General features: G+C 46.2%; 1 protein-coding gene across 1 annotated transcript; it reads right to left on the reverse strand.

Annotated features, from left to right (window-relative positions):
• Positions 1-19,778: 19,778 nt before the first annotated feature.
• LOC117136646 (proteasome subunit beta type-5) lies at positions 19,779-20,951 on the reverse strand. The gene is made up of 2 exons (XM_033297641.1): positions 20,707-20,951; positions 19,779-20,650 (listed from the first exon to the last, which is right to left on the reverse strand). Exons 1-2 carry the CDS (start codon positions 20,854-20,856, stop codon positions 19,853-19,855), a joined length of 948 nt encoding a protein of 315 aa, XP_033153532.1. The 5' UTR covers positions 20,857-20,951; the 3' UTR covers positions 19,779-19,852.
• Positions 20,952-23,202: the final 2,251 nt, after the last annotated feature.

The following is a 23,202-nucleotide window of genomic DNA, read 5'->3' on the forward strand; positions in this document are numbered from 1 at the left end:
AAACTAATCTGCTAAAAGCACGCTGCCGCTACCCCGTTCCACGACCATGTCCGTGAGTCCCCAGAATCCTTCTGGTGAGTCATTTGTCTGCCGGGATCAGTGGAAGAAGAAAGGGGTCCGCAGGAGTGGCTTTGGAGGCGTCATTGTTTGGCACCCGTTCACATGCGCTTAATGCACTTGCAAGCCGGGTCTCACCTTCGACAATGTTGCTGGATAAGCACGGACGCAAAGCACTGGCAACAAACTAACCCAGAGCTGCAAGGACCCGGCGGAAGCGAAGGATAGCCCAGGACGTCAGGTTGAAATCTGTGCAAATCACAAAATTGGAAAAATCGAGGCGAAACGAGGGGAGCGAGCCGAGCATTGCTAAGGATGGGGATCCGGCAAGCCAAATGCCAAGCGAACTAGAAGCCGGAATCAGAATCGAGTCCTCCATTAGAGTTGGCCATAAAATAAGCAACTTGTATCGGTAGCTCCAGCTCCGCTTTCCCAGCTCATTTTCCACGTGGAGAAAAAGTTTGCTCCAATTGCAGTTGGGAAAACTGAACTGAAATACTGAAATTGCAGAAGCTGATGCTAACTAATAAACTTCTTTTTACCATTATAATTTATAGGTTTTGTGAACTTGACACCGCATTTTCGCTCTGTGCACTCGTAAGCTCATGATGCCCCAATGCATGACGCTTGGCTGAGTGCAAATTCAATTAACTTGTTACAACACAAGCTAAGGATCAGCTTTGGCAGCATCTGCCCAGACGGGATTGGGATGTGTATCTGTGCTTGGGCCTGCAGATGCTGTTCAGCCTGCAGTAAATGTGGGTCCGAAGAAGGGTTCTCGATGCTTCTCCGCCGACATTTGTTTATTCTATTTCGAATTTTAATTCCAATCAAATTGGTTTTTGCGGTACGCGCTCAAACAAACATTTATTTGATTTAGGCCCCGTCGGAAAATGCATTTTTCCTCATTCAATTAATAAAAGATGCCGGAGGCAAACATCCATAACGAGCTGACATTTACATTGGCCTAGAGTGACTGCGGCAAATAGAAGTTGAAGTCGGGCGGAGGCCACTGCACATGAATTTCTTAGCGACTCAAATTGAAATTGATAATCAAACGTCAATTTCTCCATGGATTAGCAGTGCAAATAAATCTGCAGAGAGCACAATCAAAACATTTTGGTTGCCGGATTATTGAGAGGCAGGATTCGCTATTTAGAAAATCCTAATCGCAATATAAATGAAAATGGTTGTAAAGGGCTTAAAGTCATAACAATGGGTTGACTAACAGTTGAAAGTTTTGTGAAGCCGCCAATGCGCCTGTTTATGTTGCCAACTGAAAAGTACACTTTCTTCCTTTTAAATCCCAACTCAAATTCAGATTTATATAAAATTACCATTCCGCCCGCTCAACTGACAACAGCCGACGGGCAAAATATTCTGGCTGGCCCTTTTTTCCATTATTTTCGACATTACCTTAAAAATATATCCCCATCGCAGCGGTCCATAATTTATGGCCTGTCCCAGTGCCCGCTTCCATTATGAATTCATTAGCACCTGAGGGCTGCGCGAAAGAACCCAAAAAAAGGGGAATTTAAAAGACAGCATTTGGCCAATGCCAATAGGTCGAGAATTAGGGCCAAAAGGGCGAGTTTCGGTGGCTTTAAAGTGGCTTGCGAGCAGGATGATCCCGGGATTCTTTTCAAAGTGACTCGGTCATGTATTTGCATATCACGGAGTGTTATACCAAGCCAACAGACTGAATATATCCAATCTCCCCGACTGAGACTGATTTGCCCGGGGAGCCGCACAAATGATGCCATCCGTGTGGCACGTGCCCCGCCGTTTTGGCCGCAAATCGATGGTGGCCGATGGTGGCCAGCAAATCCAAAGCTATTCACGTTCCATGCCACCCAGCTGCAGTCCCAGCTGGCTGGCTGCATTCGCAATTAGATGGCGGAGTGGGTCTCTCAAGGAGTTGGCCAGATTTTGCGGCGCTAAACAGCTAAATGGCCGTGGCAGCTGCAATCGAACTGTGGGCCAGGACAGCTAGCAATTTATTTTTCTGTTAGCCAAATCTTGCGACATTTTATGACGTCTGCTCCTGAGGACTGCAAGTCCTTGTCGTTCTCGTCCTCGGCCTGGGTGGGTGTCACCTCCAAGGCGTTGCCAGCAAATCAACGTCACGTCCGCCAATCCAAGGCGTCCATAAAAAATGTCTCCGCGTCTGGTCCCTCATCCTGCTCCGGGCTCCGTGCTCCGTTCTCCACACTCCACGCTCCTTACTCCTCCGTTGCTCTGTCCGCACGAGTTGAGGAATAGTTTTGCTGACTGCCGCAGAAGTAGCCATCCAAAGCTACCCTTTTCCCCCCGATTCCGGGGTGGACATGTGTGCTCAGGTTCGTCTACGTGCCTTGATCTGCTTACAAGTTCAGAGTTCCATGGCATATCCTGTGGGCAAGGTCACTGGGGGTCACTGCATGGGGCGGTGGGGTTGCAGCAGAGGTCGCTGTATATGTATAGTTTATTTGTCGCAGTTCACAAATTGATATGAATTGGATGGAAAATCTGTTGCCCAAACCAATGAAATTCGATATAATCGATCTGTGTAGTTGTGGATTCTTGGAGATATTCACATAAGGTGTGCAATGAATAGGTATAAGTTTAAGATCTATCTACTCTTGCATATCTTTAGACATCTCCATCAGCACTTTAAATATCCCAGTGATTACTGTGCCACCTTTAATTATCCTGATTTCGCCTGTCTCTCAACCTTTCGATTTAAAAACCCCTGTGTGAATCAAATCTTACCTTTCAGCACTTAAAATGTCAGAAGTTCATTGCATTTCCGTCTGAACTCTGGGCTTTGAAATGTTTTTTACAATTCTATGGCTCCGCATCAATTGTCGTCCCAGAGAAATCGGCCCATTCAATAAGTCGGAGTTCGGCATTTGTCATGAGTCAGTTCCTCCCACTCCTCCTCCTCCACGCTGCACATGTAAGTCCACGTGACCATCGTGTGGATGTGTATCCACCGGCTGGAGAGCTGCTCCACAACCTTTGATTTGTTGCGGGGGCCGGAGCCACTGCCTCCCTGTGACCCTTCGGCGCCCATGTGCTGCTGAGTGTTCGTCGGTTTGTTTCACTTCAATCACTTGTCGGTTGACTGCTTTCGTTAAGTGCCATCTTTGCATGTGTCCGGAGGACCAGATCCCTTTGCCCCTCCAGCATGTCCGTCCCACGGAGCTGGCACGCAATGCAGATCGCAGGTCCCCCTTCGCTGCCCTTCACGGACGCCTCTGGCCCCCGGCCGCATTGCAAATTATTTGGCTCTGTCACAGCCGTGATTTGGACTTTTGATTACTTGATTACGTTTGCAATGCGTTTCCTCTCGCTCTTTGTGGCACTGGACATGGGACACTGGCTGGATCTTCCGTTGCCATCTGGCCGGGTCTCCGATTGCCCCCTTCCATTTCACACACTCAGGAAATAAATCGTAGTCTATAAATAATTCTTCATTGCATGACCATGATCCTAGTGAAGGAGTAAAGTCAGTGTGGTCTATCCTTCAACCCTAAAACGGAAGTGAGGAATATTTTCCATTTCAAGTATCACACTATGTTCTTGCATATGATTTTTCCAAGTGCAGCAGTGGTACCGACAAACGCCATCATCGGATGCGGGCTGCCTCTCGTCAATGATTTAAATGGAGGTCAAGTGAAGTTCCCTTGATTGACGCAGTACATTGAACGATTTCCACCACCTTCCTCGGATTGCCGCACTCCACCTGCACAATCGAGTCAATCTTTTAGCCAAAATGTAATTTGCACATTGATTACATGAAGAGAAAATGAGTTACGCTGCAATTTAGTGCCGCAAATGAAGTGAAACCGATCGGCAATTTGTTGATAGTTTTGTCCCCAGCTGCGTCACAGATTACAATTGTGGGTGGGGATGAGGGAATTGGGTTCTCAGATGACTCAGAAGATGATTGGTTACTCGGATGAGTCATGGACTTAAGGAAGTTTACAAGGACTGACTAGTCTAGCTTCACAAGCTGACGCCATGCGAAGTTCAGATATTAGGCGACTGATATGTGTACTACTAGGCGTATACGCAATATAGTTGCTTAAATACCAAATTCTACATTTCTAAAGGCTGAAATTCTTACACCTGTGTTATTATTGACTAAAGTGCATTGCCATGAGCACACTCTACTTTAATAAAAACACTATTACTGTTTCCACCTGACCTATGCCAACATAAGCCCTGCAAAGTGCACTTTGCGAAGGGCTTTACACCTGCTAACGGCGGCCAAAGGATCCTGGAAGCAGACAGGGGAGTTGGCTTGGACGGCTCCGGCACGTTTGGCTTTAACCAACAGAAAGCCGCTTAATTGCCGGCCATTTGACCGGCGGCGATGTTCACTCCTCCCCGGCCCATTATCGCGTATAAATCAGTCAACACCCAGCCGCTCAATTTTCAACACTTGACTATTAAAAACTTTGGCGAATTTATTTAAGAGGAGCGAGCTCGGCGGCCCGGAGGCGCCAGTCGGAGCGCGGAGTTAATTGCTCGCTTCCATGTTGTTTATTCTTGGTATTTTAAAGAAAATAATTCATAAATTAATTTGGACATGCGGGAAATACGAGCGAGATACATACAAACATATACCAGAAGTACCGAGTCGGCGGTGCGGAGAAAACGTTTTATGAAAAATCACCTCATAAATTTGCGGCTACGTGAACGAACGGCAGCAATTATGATGGGGGGATGGGGATGGGGCTTTGAGCTTGAATGGAGCAGCTTACGTGACCTGGTCGAAGAGTCAACATCCACTCTTATTTACTCAACAATTTGGCAACCTTTTTGTTAACAACTTATCAAAAATTATGTCAAAATTGCAGCGCCACAGGCCCCGCTGCCCAGCTCCAGCTGGGAGCTCCCCATCTTCCCGGCTGCATGGGTTAAGGTTAACCCACTGCGTCCTGGCCGCTCCATTCCCGCTGATTGGCATTCAAGCACTTCATTACAGCAATTGCCCCATTGAAGCCCAGCTCCCAGTGCGAGGAATTGAAATTTCACGCAAGTTGAGCACACGAGACGGAGTTGGCCGTAAGTGGGGGCTAAAAAGGGAGCATCGAGGGCCCAGCTGCAAAAGGGGGAGTGGCTGCCAAAGGGAGTGCAACACATGCAAAGCAATTTAAATGTCGGCCATCGCCTGAGTACTCGCCTGAGCTACACTGCAAGAAAAAGCCACGTCAATTGGGAGTTAATGAGATTTTTGGCTTGCCAGAATATAATCTTGATTCAATTGAAGCATAATTATTAAGATTGTTGTAGTAAGAGGTAGAATGTAAAGAAGGGTTTCTTCAAAGGGATATATAATTGTTATCTGTACTTAATCTATTTTTCAAGACATAGGAATCCCCTTTTCGTTCAGTGTCTGGCCATTGGACATGCTCCCGTTTTTGCATTGTTGACCGCTGAGTGATGCAGGTTCCCTTCCATTCCGCTTTCCATTCCCCCTACCCCTTGACCAGCCCCCTTCAGCTTGTTTGGGGCTCCTCGCGTTTTTCGCGCCGCGCAAGCCGATAATTTATTAAAGGCGATTATTATGGCCTGGTTCGAACGAGTTTGCACTCGTCTGGGAACTGAGAATGGAATCGGGAATGGGTTTGGGAATGGGTTTGGGTATGGGGATGGGGATGGGTGTTGGGATGGGACCTGCGTGTTGTGGTAATTTACTGCCCGAGGGGAGTGGCAATGGGTGGGGGGAGGGGCGAGATCCACTGGGATCCCTGGCCGTGTTGTACTTTGAGGTATTTACATATGAAATGTGTTAAATTGAGCTCTTTTTTAGCGCAAGTTTGTTTTAGCGAACAAATTGCTGGCCGACCTCGCACCCCTCCCCCCCTACACGACCCCCCGTGAAATTATAGTTTCAACATTCCGGCAACTCACATAATCGGCCGCCGATTTGATTAAAAAATCGCACAATCATCGCATCGAGGACCTGACCACAAAGGTTCCTCGCCCCAAGGGTTCCTCGGCGGAATTACGATGACGATGACGTCGGCGATAGTTGGCTCCTTCAACTAATGAAAAATTTGCATATCCTGCAGAGCTCCTGCACCCCTTCCCACTCCACCAGCTCCACCAAGCTGAAAGTTTGTTTTGTTTGGGGGGCGTGGCATCGCAAAGTGCATTCAACTGGGCGAATTTTAAAAACAGCACATTTGGGCCGCCCTCTTGTTAGTTTTTGTTTGTTGCCCTTTCACTTTGTGCTGAACATTTTAATTGCTTTTATTCGAAATTAAAATTAAAGAGCGGCTTAAATGGGTGTTGCAAAATGCACTTAAAGCGAAAATTCAGAAATAATAGTTTGATAAAGGGTAATTGAGCAGTTAAAAGCCGTTTTTGAAAAGAGTTAACAAATTCTCCGATTGACCATTCTCTGCTATATAAAACCTAATAAGTGGCTTAGACAAATGACAACAAGTTCGCTGGGACCCAAAACTACGATATATGGCCAACCCAGAAGAAAACTTTGTATCTTTCTTGGCCAGGCCATTAGAGCGACTTAAGTCGGACACTCAAATCAGAATTGACAGCGCAATCAAAGCTGCGATCCCTTCTAGTTCCTCCCAGTTGATTTGGCCAATAGCCAGGATAGATATCCTCCTGGTCCATGTCCGTATCCCGGCTTCCATCCCGCCCCTTTTCGGTCATGGAGTCTACTTTTTATGGGCCGCAAAACTTTACGCAAGCTTCCGTTTTATTCCCTTGTCTTCTGTTTTTTGGACCCTTTGGTATCCCGAAGGAAATGTCCAATTTGACAGCCGAGACACCCAAATTGAAGACATGTGCTGAATTTTATGGCTTTTAAATAAGAAACCATAAAAGACGGCAAAACAAAGGGACAGTGCACGGGAAAAGCAAAAGGAGCAGAAAGGAAAAGGAGTCAACAAACCGGAAATTGTCAAAGGAATCAAACTAAACGGAAAGCGAAAACATTGGGCATACTCGGATACGAATATACTTTAAAAATAGAATGATAACATTTTATGCGCTTTTCGGGCAACGAAATGGAAAGTCCTCGGGGGCGAGTTCTTCATAATGAATGAACACTGTTCCACGGCGACGCCTTCCTGTCCTGCTTAAATTACCGCAGTCGCTGGGGATGGGTGACTTCGTTAACTTGGCCACGCAAACTCCCGCATCGGTCGGGAGTCAGGAGTCAGGGGTCAGAGGTCAGCCCACGCAGCCGAGGGAGAGGTTGGGGTCAGGGGTCAGCGATAAAAGGTAATGAAAACAAACGAAACGAGACGAAAATGAAACGCACTTCAATGCCAAACGTTTTTATCTCACTTTGACTTAAAGGAAAGCCCCTTTTCGCAGTGAGTAACCGACCTGCAAATGCTATTTACACATCACAAAAAAGCAAGATGGAAATGCTGGAAAAACGATGAACAGAGAGAGAGAAAGAACAAAACAATTTCATGATTCTGGCAAGTAAAACGCTGCCAGTGATAATGGTGAAAATGGTGAAAAACTACAGACACAGGAAAAGCCAACTGTTGGTAGTGAAAGCATTTAGGTTTCACTTAAAAGAAACTAAAAATGCAAAACGAATGCCAGGAAGGAAGCCCCCGCAAAAGCGATGAGTTGGGAAATGAAATAGTAAAGGTGTAAGCAAATCAAGCTGGAAATAAAAATGGTTTGGGGTGGACCATGACCGCAGCGTCCAATGACGCTGCGTCATTGCGTCGCAACTGCTGGGGGCAGCAATTTCCTCTGAGGGAAGACGAACCGGGGAGCTAAAAGCATTGCAATCCTTGTTAATTGCGGGGTGCACCAGTCGGGTGGACTCAAGTGAAGGTGGTGGACCCATCTGAATTTCCGCAGCACCACAATTAAGTCAAAAGCTCAAAGGTGGAAAACAGCACGCTAGACTCAGACAAGAGCCAGGCTAAGTGATTTAAATGCTCCCAACTGGCCAGTTGGGAAATAGCTCTGATCTCAGCTGACGTAGGTAAGCATTGGGAAACCCTTTTCGGAAAAGCCTCTTAACGCAGGCCCAGTTCATTCGTCCATTGATCCGTCGATATAACCGATAATCGTTCCATCTAAGCCAGCACAAATCACTTTGATTCCCCGTTTCCAGCCAAAAGCAGTGTTGTCCATCTAACGGGGCGGATACTTAATATCTGCTGGAGTACAGTACGACTTCCTTAAGTGGGTATACCCATGGAAAGCATAGAGTAGTACAGTTAGGCAGAAAAATCTCATTAATATTGTGGCAGAATAATGTTATCCTTAATCCACCTAGCTCTTTTAACCCAGTATATAGTTCCACTGCATCTGGACTTCTATCTAGAAGTAAGACTGTAACTCTTTATTTGCCCGCTACTTAAGCTCTTTGTTTTTGATTCCTTTTTGTAGTTGCCTGGGCATAGTGTGACAAAATCGCTTGAGCCGGCTTAACGAGGCTTGTAATTGAATTATGCGATTTCATTGTGATTATTCCCCCAACTCCCCCCTTTTGGAGCAGCTCCACGGAGGAGCGCTGCCTGGTGGCCCCGTCACTTCTGAGTAATGAGATACATAAAAGTTATTTAAACTTTTAAATCCGCGTCGCTGCCTTTTACTTTGGCATTCCATTTCATCCCCTCTATCCAGCGGTGCCACGCCCCCGCTAGAGAAGGGGGTCTTCGGCGGAGGCTGGCTAGTTAAACGTTTGAAAAGTTTTCCAACTGAGCCGCTGAAATGATTTGGAAAATTACAACAACCAAGGAGCACACAGCGGAGCAGAGCTGAGCCGAGCAGATCAGAGGAGCTGACAAGGAAATACAAATGAGTCGTCGTTTTTACGGCCGCCCCTGAAGAATGCTGCTGTTGACAGTCGCTCTCACCCTTTGTTTTCCCTGTTTTTCCGTGAAAAGCCCCTCCTCCCACACCCACTCCGATCCCCGCCAGCGCGCTGCTCGTGCATTTTCCGAATGCCAGAGGAAAGGGTTGATTGGCATTTCTCGCAGAGTAAGCAAACGTTTTTCCTTGCCTCTCTATATATTTTTTCCCCCGTTTCTTTGTTTCAGTGGGGCGCCAACATCTCCCGCCAGCCACCCACCCACACACTCAAACAAACGTCAATCACTTGGGAAAACCCAACCCGAGTGCCCAAAGTATTGAAGCGAGCCAAGACCCAATTTTGGTTACCAGTACTCCGGCAATGAGCTCTCATAACTTTCACTTAAAACGTAATACATCTGTATTATGTCATGTGTTTGTGGAGAAATTTAACTCAATCACGCATAACTGCAGGCTGCTTTTTCTCAGTGTAGCACTCGACACATAGGCAAGTGTTTCATTTTTTGGCTGATTGCGAGGCTTGGTCGGGTACATCTCTCTATCTGCTTTCATCTGAAGGGGGGGTTCCCCCGCCCCATTACCCCCGGCTCATTGCCTTTGTGGGCGCCTATTTGGACTGGTTGAAGCCCTCTGTCTCTGACGGCCTCCGAGCGAATGCCGAAAATTCATTTGTATTTCAAAATCCCTTTTTGATGAACTCTACGTTTTCCTCCTCCAGCTCGTGTTTGCTGGTTTTTTCCTGGCCCCTCCCCCTAAATTTCTATCTGCCGACGCCCCTGGCCATCGTACTTTCTGCCGTATTTTGCTGGAGTAATGCGATTGCCTCAAATGTTTAAGTACACGAAAGGAAAATGCAATAAAATATAAAATTCTATAAAATTTTTACTTCAGTAAGTAAAGGTAACACCTATTTTCGATGGTTCAATTTTGAATCTTCCATTCCTTGATACGATTTTTTTCAGTGCATTCGCCTACCTTGTTTCCTTGCATATTACATACATACATATGCTCCAGAATTCCTTCTTGTTAGTTTACAAGAAGTATTCAAGTTCAACGAAAATGATTAAATCGCAAAAAACTGAAGTGGAGTAGGGCTTTGTGTCTGGGCATTTTCCCCGGCTCTTTCCCGCTTTCCCGCCCGGTCTGATCCCCAAAACAGACGCCATAAATTATCATGGTAATGTAGATTTGTGCGAGAGGCCAGAAGGGTCCGTATCCGGCTGTTATGCCGGAATCAGGACGTGGACCCGGACTCGAACCCGGACCTCGTACCTCGTACCTCGTACCTCGAACCCCGTACTCAATTACCTCTTGTCTTTGGCCACGGGAAAGTACCGGCACTCGTTGAATCATAATTGCAGTTGCGGATGGCCCTTGAAAAACTTTAATTGCTCCGCAGGGCTGATGGTGGGGGGATCGATGGCGGGGGATCTGTGGTGGGTGGCGGGCCTTAAACCGATTTATTTGATTTATGGGCTCTAGGTGCTTAGTGCTGGCTGGCAGACAGGTTCCCCATTCGGGGTGCAGTTTCGCTTTTCGCCAAATTGAATCAATAAAGGCCGCTCGCAAAAAGTAAAACTTTTGCGATTATAATTTATTGTGTTTTTGCCGCACAACAGTTTTTTTTTGCACTTGCAATTAATGTCAGACACACCGACGACAACGATGGGCGGCGAAAGAGACGGCGACAGCGACAAAGACAGAGAGGAGACGAATGAAAAACAATAAAAGCGAATTACATTAAAATTACACAATCAGCAAAAAGCAGCAGCGAAAGGAAGAAAATGGAAATGGAAACCCTGTTACACTGCACTGCGAAAAAGCGAACTTAGTCGTGCAAGTGGCTCGACTATTGGATACCCTCCTAATCAATTTATAGCCAAGTGTGTCCGAATCTCTTCTGCAAATTGAGACACTTTTGAGCACTTTTTAATTTTTTTTAATGATATTTGAGTTTGTGGCAAGTGCACTTCTAGCCCTAACAATCCACAGCAGTTTCACCTCCTGTGAGAGAATTAAAAATGCGAAATGATGATGGGGGGCTGGCTGGGGGTGGTGTGGAGTTTTTCAGCGGGAAGTCTTGGCAACAGGTTCTTGAAACGCAATTGAAATTGCTGCTAAACGAGTTTTAATTAGACAGGCGAAGCCGGAGCAGCCAAAGCGGCTAAAACAATGAGCTGGCGGCGGGATGAAAGCCAGGTGATTCCGCACGGGGAGACTACTAATGATGAGATGATAGTCAGTCCAGTCAATGCGAATGATGTGCTAAAAGTGTGAATGATGTACGTCTGCCCCTCTGCCAGCTCCCCTTGCGAAAATCAAATCGGAACTGCAGCAGCAAAAAAGTCCACTTAATTACTTTCTTTGGCGAATTAGCGAAGACGGAAATGAGCGCGGAGATGAGTGCTGGAGTGGAGCACAATTGGCCAGAAGGGGGGCTAATTCTCGAGAGACAGGACCCACATAACTGGCACTGAAGGAGCTAATCACTGCCAATCCAGACTGCTGAGTGGAGGAGTTCCAGGGTGTGCACTGAGTAACAAAAGAGGAGCGCGAATCGAGTTCCCTAATGGAGGATAGATGGAATGGTTAATACAGTAAACTATATTTTACAATCCCCCAATAATGCTTAATTCCTAGAATTCGAGAAAGACTGCTGCAACAACGGGTGTTTGAATATTTAAAATGGAGCTTCCGTTTCCGTTCAACTTCAACGTGGCCAGCAAGAAGTCGGCACTTAATTAAGCGAATGAAGTAATTATCATGAATAAATCATGGGCAGCTAAATGAAATGAATGAGCCCATAAGCGGTGAGCCAGAGGCACGTGAACAGGGAGCCACCGCTCCCTCCTTGGTGTCACCATCTTCATTGTCCACTGTCCACTGACCAGAACCAGAACCAGAACCCAAAAAAGGACGGACATTTGTCGCTGGGCGAGATTGATTGAGCGTAACCTCGACGCGTTTCTCATTGTCGGGCGAATCGCAGAAATTTCTTGGCGTTGTGCGCTGTGTTAAATTGCTGGAATCGCTGGGATCGGCTATGGATTCGGAATGGAGACCCACGGACAAAGCATCTAGCCGTGGCCACCGATGCATGCCGTCCATCTGGACGTGCTTCCCGCCTTCTTGTCCCCGTTTGAGAATTGCGCGAGCTGACAACGGAATTGATTTAATGCCTCTTTGCAGCAGCCACAGGTGGAGTTGTCCACATGTCCAGATGTCCAGCTCGGCCTGGGCTGTCGTCCGCATCTCACAGATTCGACTGGCTCCTCTTAATTGGGCCCACTTTGGCGGTAGCGCTCATTCAGGCCTGTGGCTCGGCCACTTTTTGCGGATCCCGGCTGGCAGAAAACATTTTAATTATGGCCGAGTGATAGGAACAATCGTAGGGGCATTCCTTGGGCCGAGGGGCGGGGCTTTGATAAGCGCATAATTGCCTTCAATTAAGCTGGATCGCTGTGCTTTAGACGGCAAAAACTTGTGGGACGCCTTCGAGTCCAGCTTAATTGAGTTCTCCGCGGATGAATGTATGTGAATTCTGCAAGAGTTTTATTTCAACTACGACAATACAAACTATCGAAGTGGTCGAGCTACTTGAAAATATGGAATCCATTATTCGGAAAATCCATTAGTTAGTATTAGTATTCAACTAAAATGAATGCAACAATTGGATGGTTTGTGATTTTGTGGAAAAGCATTTATCACATTTATCGTTTATTTGATCAACATAAATGATAGTGATTTTATAAAAACAGAATTAAGGTGTTAGACAATTTTCCAGTGTCGGATAATAAATCGTGACATGGCGATTCAAAACATCCAGTATGCACTCCACTTAACTGGCAAACGACATGGACTTCGGATTGCTCATTTATTTTCGGTTCTGAAAAATTCAGTTTGGAAGCTAGGACAGCAAAAAAGCCGAGCTGGCTGAGAAGAGGAATTTGCATATTCGTCGCACTTTTTATGGTAAAATTGAAACATTTATTTATAAAGAGAGGACAGGCCAGGAGGAAATCGATAAATAAAAATAGGATAAAACGGCAACAAAGGACGAAACATCAAAATTGAAACGGCATTTCAATCAGCAGACAAAAGTGTACCATCGAAATGGAACCGGCGGAGGATTGACTGCATCGGGATGGGAATGGGGATGGGGATGGGGATTGGGGTTGGGGCCAGGGATTGGGATTGGGATTGGGAGATTGGGAGTGGTGTTGTTATTTTGGGGAACGGAATGGCTTGCAGCAAGCCCGGATTCTGGTTTTGGTCGAGTTTTTGCCGGCTTTGTTTTTGTTTTGGTTTTTGTTTCGATTTCAACCTCTGGTTCTGATTTACCCCACTTTTTGTTTGTTGCCAGCAAAATGTTTTCACACCAACTTGGCCCGGAGAAGATTTTTTCTGGGCATTTAGCTTGCTTTTGTGATTTATTCGATGCTTTTCGGCAGGCAGCTCGAAAAATGCAAAGGGGGTGGCTCACTTGATATTTGGTGCAACTATCTGCCCATCAGCCTTTTTGTTTTAATTAAAATCCGAACTTTATTCAATCGGCCAGGTCCGCTTCGGAAATTGGTAAAATGCAGCTGGGTTTCGCTTTAATGGTGCGGCATTTAAATGAATTTCAAGTTTGAGTTTGACGAGCTCTTGTCCACAATTGGTTTTCCATCAAACAAATTGAAACACTCACTCAGTCAGCTCAGTCACTCGGCTAGTCATTCAGTCAGTTAGTCAGTCAGTTAGTCATTTAGTCAGTCGGTCGATTCTCTTGACTGCACTTAACTTAAAAACGTTCCATTTTATACGGCCAGGCCACCACATCTCCTCCACTCCACGTCCATCTCCCCGGGGACTTTGAGGTCGGCATGTTGTTAGGGGTTGGTGTTTGGGGCTGGGGTTGATTGGGGCTGGTGTCGGGCATTGCGGCCATAAAGTATGCAACTTCATTGATAACATTTATTTCAAATGCACTCAAAAACCACTCAATAGTATGAAATTTGCTGCAGTTTACCTGCTCTCCCGGCCACACACCATCCCACTCGGACCACAGGCTCCATCCCTGGGGTAAAGGATATGTGAAATGTGGAGCGTGCTCGTATCGCATGTCGCTGCTTTAGCCCTGCCAAATGAGCAGCAGCTGAGGTGGGGCATGCTCGACGCAGGAGTACCCCTTGAAACAAATGATATGCGAATAAATAGCACTCTGTTTAATTCAAGTGCTTACTTAGACTTATGGTTAGTATATATTTTAAATGTAATTTATTTATATTAATATATCGCTCGACACATGATGCCGCACATGATAGAACTACGCCGGGTATGACTGGTTCTTTATGATATTTCCCACATGCTTTGCATGTCTGCCCTCCTCCGCAGAGAATGTAACAATATATTTAGTCTTTGTATTACATAAATTTCATTGAAGTGCTTCCATTCGTTTGCCGTTCGATGTGCTCCATGAATATTTCACTGGGGAGATCGGGGCAAAGCCCACAGACGCACAGAAGCAACTTCAAGGATACGGCGTGCCTATCAGGTTGACATTCAATTAAACTAAACCTGGTCAGGTCCCAAGAGCATTCCAGATGCCTGGGAGCCCGTAACCTTGAGCCACCACCCACCGCACATGGCATCTGCATGTGGTGCTCGAGTGGATTTTCCCGCATTTTAGCATTTTCCGACCACTGCTCGAGAAGGATGCGCACTTATCCTTGAGCCGAAGAGCACTGCATTCCGGCTTAATTGCATTCATATTTTGGCAAAGGACCAAGTCGCTGCTATTATTTATTGTGCGTCCGGAAATTAATTGCATTCAGCAGGGAATTTTATTGGCAAACGCTTTAACGAATGACTTGCTTTGGCTTTTTAATTGCAACTTAAAAACTTAACAGCAATCAAATGCATCAATTGCTCTGGACTGCGTACGTGTTTGCTCTGCCTTGAGAAATGGGCAAATCGAATGGGCTGTTTGCTGCCTTTTCTTGTTTAAATAACCGAATTTAAGGCGGGATTATGTAGAGTGGAATTACATTTGGATGCACTGGGTTATATATGGCCATAGTTTACCGAATAATTCAGCTGGCTGCCCACAATTTCATTGCCAATTAATGTTAGTTGTGCGGCCTTTAAACCTGATTATATTTCATGTTTCCCCAGCCGCTTCATCAGCAGCCGTAATTTCCATTATAACTTATTGTCTTTCTAATTGAATGAACCGTGGATAGATCGGGGGAATTTGGGTGAATGGGGGCGAATGGCCTTGCCCAGGGCAAAAATCTATTCATTGTCCCATTTGCATACAATATGCCAGTTATTACACTCGGATATGTCCGAAAACACATATATATTCGAATGTATATGGACAAACATGCGTACGTGTGTGGATTTGCTGGCTGGAGAATTCGGCTGTTTGTGTCTGGCCTAAATGGCTGAAATATGGCCAGTTGGCTTGCCAGGGTCGATTTTTGCATAAATTAGACATGGCTCGCTGGCCAAGGGCTCGCCGGAGTTGCAGGAGTCGCAGGAGTCGGAGGAAGGCTCGGCAAATTAGGTTACGACGCCAATGTTTTGGAAAATAAAATAAATACCCTTGGTCTACGTGCGTCGTCGCTGCGCATTAAATTGTAAGAAAAGCGAAATGACCTACTTTCGCACGGGATGCAACACATGCAAAAGTGCAATTTCATTAAATATCCGCAAGGGACACAACAATGCGAGGCGGGCCAACTGGAGATAACAAATTACTAGTCATGAATAATAATAAGCAAAGCACTCCCTGCCCCAATCTTCTTATGTCTTCTTATGCAACTGTAATGAATATCAGATGATGATAATGATGATACCGATAGAAGTGCAGCGAAGCGACGTTGACGATGACAATGCTGACAAGCCGATGAACATAAAGGATATGAACGAGTGGGGGGCCATCAACTGGGGTGTTCCCGAAAGCCTACATCGCAATCAAGTTGTACTGAAAAATGAGAAATGGATCTATAGCTCAGTCGAATAAGGATGTCCTTGCTGGAAACTCCACAAGATTCTTTTCGGAACACCCGTTGCAATTCGCCAGTGCCAAACTGGGAAACAATGAGTAAAATTTCATTACCGGACGATGGGACGATTTCCACTACAGCGATGAGAGCGCTGATGGGATGCCGAAGAAAAGGGGTATCAGTGGACGGACGGGTGGGTGGCACTTGGCGTGGCGGAGGAGGTGCAGCAATCTTGACGGGAATTGAAATTGAAAAGAAAATGAATGAAATGCGCCGCGAGGAGGAGCACGCGGAGCCGGGGAACAGCTTACTCGGCTCGGATCCCGCCGGAGTCGTAGTGCTGCCCCACTTGGCGTCCGCCTCATTGCCATTCTTGCCGCCTGTCAGCGCGACTGTCATCTCATCCAGCGCCAGCCGGAGGAGCCGCTAGTCTCCTGCGCTGTTGTCCTCTGGTTATTTGCATTAAAAATATTATTCATTGCAATCACAAGGATTTGCGCAAAAATGCCTGCAATGAGCCGTTGTCGCTACATAAAATGCAATTGCCAGGAAAAAGGACGAGGCGAAAGTGGAATGAATCCTTTTGTCTCCAGCGAAATAAGCGAATAATGGTATAACTGTGACACAGTTTAACTGGCGGCACTTGAAGCACTCGCAAGGGGATTCGAATTTCAGAAGATTAACGATGCACAGCATCAATGAATAAGAATCATAACGAGCTGCTTGATCAGCACGACCAGCAGTTCAGTTCCTATTGCCATATTGATGGTCAAACTCCGCTTACAATCAGTCGGGGGATTCAAAATGCATATTGACAAGAAATCCTCCTTTAATCGTTTAAACTGGTTGCAAGCGGCAACATATCCGCTTTCTTGTTTAATTCCCTCCACTGACGTACAATAATTGGAGCCATTTCAATGACCCATAATTAACTCGCTTTGAAAGCTGATTTCCATAATTGCTTTTTTCACTGGGCCGCCAACTAATTGCCGTGAATTTCAACAGATATGCGACTAATGTGCAGTTGCCGCCAAAGTAGCAATAATGGAGAACACACATCGGCAACATCTAGCTGCAACATCGCTTCGCAGCAGCGGCAACACCAACTGCGACAACTGCAGCAGCAGCAGCGGCGCATCAACAACATCTGCACTTTGATGTTGCCTCATGTTGCACAAGCAGCATGCTCAGCGGAGGGGGGATTCTTTTGGGGGCTCAAGGGGCTCAGGGGCTTCTGAAGGCAAGGAAAACTGGCAGCCCAGAGCTGATAAATTGGAAGTGCATTTGACGCTGCTGGCGGAGAAGATGTTGCTGCTGTTGCACTGCAAGAAATACCTTGTACAAGGAAAATCTATTATATGAATAGTTCTTATGAAAAGGTACTTTCTTAGATAGATACCATGACAATCAATCTCTAAATCATATAGATCATTAAAAACACTCCATTTCTGTGCACAATTGAGTTTGCATTATTTAATAAAATTCTGAATTCGTTTAAATATTTCTAGATTTCCTTCAGTTTTTCGCTGTGCACTGATTTTGTTGTAGCTGCTGCTCCTAATATGGGCGATGATGTTGCATTTGCATTTGCTGCTGCTGCTGCTGTTCTTGTTGCAGTTGCAGTTGGCCTCGTGTCGTGTAGCCACCCATCGCCTGCTGCCCCTGCCCCTGCCCCCCGCCGCAGTCGGTTAATGAAACTGCCAAACGAGGCATCGCTGCCACATCCGCTGTCTCCCGAGCCGTGTGTCCCATCTATGAGTCTGTATGTAGCTGTTGGCCAAGTGTTGCTGCTGCAGCTTCGGCCGGTGACAGGGGCAACATCATCATCACCGGCAGGCAACATCCCTGCCCACTCCGCCAGTCTCCGCCCAGCGAGCAGTCACGCTTGCTTGTCAAACACTCTGGCAGACTCTTACGATCTCCGCCGGCTTCGGATGCACCTCCTCCTCCTCCTTTGCCGCTCCGTGGCAAAATCCATTTGCATATTTGCATCCTTATGCCTGACAGTTAACGCCCCCTCCCGACTTTCCACCTCTTGCAAGCGGCGCGCTTTTAACGACAAAGTGTGAAATTTCATTGAATTTGAGCTCGTTGACAAAAGTGGAATGGCAGCAGCAGCAACAACGCAACCACTGCAGCAGCAACAACGCGCAGCAGCAACATCGCAGGTGTTGCAGCTTGTTGTTGCTGCCGCTCTTGTTGTTTGCAAATTAATTTAAATTATGGTTGCTGCGTTTTTTTTTCGACAAGCTTTTTATGCCATATTAGCTGAAGGCTGGGGCGAATTTTGTAATGGAGAAGGAAACCAGCTAATTTGGGAAAATCGATACTGGCAATTAGTTTGCGTTGTTTTGAAAACAACCACTTCATTATTGTATGCTAATATTTCGCACAGCGATTTTCAGTAGAGATTGTAGCCAGGTAGTCATATTGAAAATTTTAATTTTGAGTTCACGCTTTAAAGAGTCCAAACCTCCTGCGTTTTAAAATATTAAAAATTTAATGGCATAATCCTTTAAGCACTTCTCCATTTGATGGCCCAATAAATAATTTGTTGTTCAACGCGTTTGGAAAATTTGAGCATGGCCACTTCTTGCCACCATGGGCATAAGTACACAAATCTAGTGCTGCCGGAAAATAGTTTTGACCCATTAACCCAGGGTGCAACATTTTTTCCGCCACTTTTACTCCACTTACCCGCAATGAGGATTATCCGAACTTGGGCCACACGGCTTTGGCTTTAAGTAATTTTCTAATGACACCACAGAGGAAAAATGACTCTCGGGGACTTGGGGGCTGGCAAGTTGTCTCCATTCCCCGCCAGTTTTGCAGCTCCTGCTGGCGACGTTCATTAGATTAAAAGCAATTTACAGTAAAACTTTTTGCCACAAAACGCCTTCTGGCCCGATGTTCCCTCCCTTTTACCCCACGCAATCCAGCTGCTTCACACACGTGCTGCAACTCACATGTGCCCAAAACGCCGTGCAAATGCTGCCACCAACTCCTTAAGCACTGAGAGAAAAGGTATAGTGCATAGCACAAATTATATACCTTACAAAAATACCATTCTTGAAATTCTTAGGTCTACTTGCACATGATTCTGTTCAGTATTGCTTTATATTTGCTAAATAATATATTTAATATTTGTATTTCCTCCGTGTATCATTTGGTGTTCTCTCCTCTTCTTTTGGAATTCAACAAATTTGCGGATTTGGTTTGTAATTTATTAAATTTATCGCATGCTCAGAGCGCCTTAACAGTCGTGGAACGAGGAGGAAGATCCCGATGAGGATGAGGACGATAATGGTGACGGAGATGGGGATGAGGGTCACCACCCAGTGGGGCGTTGGGAGTGGATGACCTACGCCTGCTAATGTCTGCGGTTGCGCTTTTGGGGAGGGGAGGAAACAGGATGGGCAGTGAGGAGCAGATCCCCCGGACGGAGTCTCCAGGCAGTGGCATCTGCAACATTTGTTGATGACAACCCAAAGACACGGAGTGCAACATTTCGGCGAACATTTCGTTGGCCGTATTTTGTGTGCGGCACGCCCATTTGGGGAAAGTCATTGCGAGCTTAGAAGTTATTATTTTGATTTATAGGAAAAGTTCGTTTAGCGAGCGAAAGTTGCTCGTATATTTTCCGCAGTGGAGGCAGGGGCTGGGATGTTGGGGAGTGGAAAAATTAGATAGAAGCACAGCTTTTAAAGTGTGGAGTGTGGGGGGCGAAAGGCATCTGTATGTATGCAGCTCCTGTTTTCATTATTAGTGCCTAAAACTTTGAAATGTATCTGTATCTGTGCTTCTAGAACTGAAGAGGATTAGATAGAACAATTCAGCATACGGTTCGGAAAACTATTCTCACGATAGTGAGAATGCCACAAAGTCCCATTACCATAAACACTAAATTTTAAACGTTTGCACGACAGAAGTTTTACTACCACAGAAATTTTTGATAATATGTTCCTAATGTTGCTTCAATAATTTGCAAATTTTCATACTGTTGCCAGCTTAGTCTGCAAGTTGTCTTCAGTGATTTTATTCTTCGTCCAGCCACTGGAACAGGGCGTATCCTTGTTAGGATCGCCTGCGCTTTCTTGATCCTTCTCGTTCCCCGGACATCCAGATGCGCAATACGAGTCATGGAGATCGGAGCAGTCCGTGTTGCAGATATTTCGCCAGCCCTCCGAATGGATGTGGTAGAGACGCACGATTCCGCCAGAATAGGCATCCTTACTGGTCGCATGGTAAATCGCTCGTCTGGCCAGGTCATAGGCCTCCTGATCGGACAGATCATACCGGTAGCCGGTGTCCAACACACCGAGCGCATATGGAGAGCCGCTGCCCACGGAGAAGACCTGACCATGGGATCTCATGCCCTCCGAGTCCACGTAAATCAGCTTGGGTCCCTCGTCGTCGAAACCGGCCAGCATCATGCCCATCACCAGACCCATGCCCTTGTACTCCGTGGATATGTTGCAGATTATCCGGGCAGCCGTGTCCACGGTCATGCGTTTCCGATAGCGCAGCTGGTGCAGTCGGCACTCCTTGGCCAAAACCCGATCCCAGTAGACGCAATCCGCGGCTCCGCCGGCCAAGGTGCCCAGCATATAGTCGTTCAGCTCGACTATTTTCCTCATTGTCTGGGATCCTATATACTGGCCAGAGGTGGCCCTAGAATCAGCACACAGAATCACTCCTCCGCGGTACTTGAAGCCCAGAGTGGTGGTGCCGTGATCGAAATCCATGTGAATGCCACAGTGCGACAGGATCTTGGGCAGATTCTCAGCGGGCTTAAGAAGAGTTTTGATTTAAGATGGATCTTTTGTATTACGGAAATTATACTAACCCTTTCGAAGGGAGGCGCCATCAGTTCGTAGGGATTCTCAAAATTACTGGTTGCCTCGCGAAGCTGCTCCTTCTGCCATTCGGACTGCACGTCATCGAAGCGCCGCATGAAGGGCATTTTATTCATGCCGCAAATCGCTTCCAGAGCCATTATGTGTTCAAAAAAAGTTTATTAATTCCAATAAATAGTTTAGTGTAATGTGTAAATGAGCACAGTAAACGAGCTCGATTGATTGTGGAGTTAAGTCTCTAAGGCATCTTAAAGTATGTATCAAAAATGTACTTCAAATAAAAACAAGATCAGAAAACTGGACACTTTGTTCCCATCAAAATATCGCATTCCGCTTGAAAGTTTCGCTCCACTGGGCAATCCGCAGCGGCAAGGCCAGTCTCCTATTCCATTGGCATTTCATGGTTAGTGGGTGAGAGTGGTCGCGGCGGCACTTTCGCCGGCCACCCAAGTGGAATCCAATGGACCTTCTGTGGGCAGTGGTGGCAGTGGCAGTGGCAGTGGCGCCACCGCAGAGATACACGACATTTTAATTGGACTGCCGGGCAGGGTCATCATCGCCACCTGCCGAGATGCGAAATTGGGCCCAAAACGAGTGGGGAATGGCATAGAAGGTGACCACGCCCACTCGCAGGCGGTGGCAAACGGATTAGCCGCTAATTAAACGCCAATTGGCAATGTTTGCCAAACTGTTTGAGTCCGCGGGTCGACTGGCCCGATACCCCACTGATATATGTCCACTCCCAGTCGCGGCAGTCGCAGTCACTCCGGCTGCTCCCACTGCCTCCATTAGTGGACGCCATGTGTCACTGATCTAAATTTATGCAAATTGCCGAGGACTTGGCCTCCGCATTCCCCAATCCACCGAATTCCATTTCCCATTCCCCATTCCGCATCACCCATCCGCCACATTGGCACATTTCATTTTTGCACGCGCTTTTCATTGCAGCCTGCATTCCCCGCCCTTCGAATGGAAAACAGAGGGGGCGGAAGCAATTCGGAGAAAGGCGGGCTGGAAAGGAAAAATCGAGGAAAAAGAAACGAGTTGGCTAAGCCCTTCATCCAAACATACCCTAACTAGGAGTACATAAAACCACTTACTGGTATTTTATTGGTCACGAAGCATAATAGTTTGCTGGACTATCTAAATGTTAAGTATTTCTTTCTTAAGTCTATATGCAAACTTAAAGAATTTAAGTATCCAATTGGTATATATACTTTGTATATATTTATTATATAAATTTTAGATTGCTACAGGGTATTCAGCTTATCAACAAATATGACAGTTTTTCGCAGCGCTGCAGTTGCTGGATAGTTTTGACAGCCAGCTCTGATTATTAAATCACAGGGCAGGGACAAACTGGAGCCGGGCCAGCAATCTGATATGCAAAATCTCGTCTAACCCAGACGACGCTACTCCACCAGCTCCTCCTGGCCACCATCATCCTGCATCCCCAATCCCCATTGCCCCATCCCTGCCCTGCGCGGCATCTGTCCTGCGTTAATTACAGCCCAGTTTTGTGCACTGGCAACAACTTGTTAAAAATTTCCGCTGCCAGTTTATTAGAGGGCAACTAGCTAAGGCAGCGGCGTGGAAGAATCTGGCCATTCCCTCCGCTTTTGGCCTGAAGTGGCTGGCAAATTAATCAGTCTGAACCTGTTTTAATGACTAAAATGACGCCAAGTCAAGAGCGAATAAGAGATTAGGCCAAACTCGAGCTTCTCGTCTGCGATTTGTTGCAGCGCCGGAGCTGAGCAAGATTTTGTGGCATCGGATTTAGTTGAGAGCTAAAGTCTTTTATTCGGTGTAAGTTCTTAATTATTTACAATTTTAAATCACATGAGCCTAATTATAGATGAACTATGCAAGATGAGCGAGTAAAGTCGCCTTTCTCCTGAACTACGACGCTACTTAATAGACACTAAACATTGACTAACTTTGCTCTCAATCCACTTAGCCAACTTTGCTGAGTAATAAAAAATAAACCACCTTGTTGACAAGCTTAGGAATATTCCCCGAATCTTTTCAAAGAGTTCTTTTTAAGCTCTCGAATTACAAAAACAAAACTCCGCCGAGAATTGTTAAAATAAAATTCAACTAAGGCGCACGTAAGCAAAAACCGTTTTAGGGACTTTTGCCGGCGAATATTTTATTTCACTTTCGTTTTATTTACTTTTGCCGCTTAGCATTATTGTTTCAAAATCCTTCAAATCCGTTGTTTTACTGCTTATTGTTCGCCAACTCAGACCCCCAACTTTGTTGCCAGCAACTTTTAAGCTTGCTTAAGGCGCCCAACCAGACTTGCCTGCTCCCAAAATAACGCAAAACTTTCCCATGACTGCGGCGGCATCATACCCACCACCCACCAAGCCACCGATCCACTGAACCACCCAACCACCGCCACCGTCCAATTTGTAGTTCATCATCTGTCCCGCGGACCTGTCAAAGCCCCAAAGCTGCCCAAATTGTGGCAGAGCGACGGTCGG

This window comes from Drosophila mauritiana, chromosome 2R (genome assembly GCF_004382145.1).
Source record: "Drosophila mauritiana strain mau12 chromosome 2R, ASM438214v1, whole genome shotgun sequence".
Classification (NCBI taxonomy): Eukaryota; Metazoa; Arthropoda; class Insecta; order Diptera; family Drosophilidae; genus Drosophila; species Drosophila mauritiana.

Bases quoted from the DNA above. Each gene is read 5' to 3' on its own strand.
- LOC117136646 (XM_033297641.1), bottom strand. From the start codon at position 20,856: ATGGCTCTGGAAGCGATTTGCGGCATGAATAAAATGCCCTTCATGCGG. The intron at 20,651-20,706 runs GTTAGTATAATT...ACTCTTCTTAAG, and splicing joins TGGCGCCTCCCTTCGAAAGG to CCCGCTGAGAATCTGCCCAA.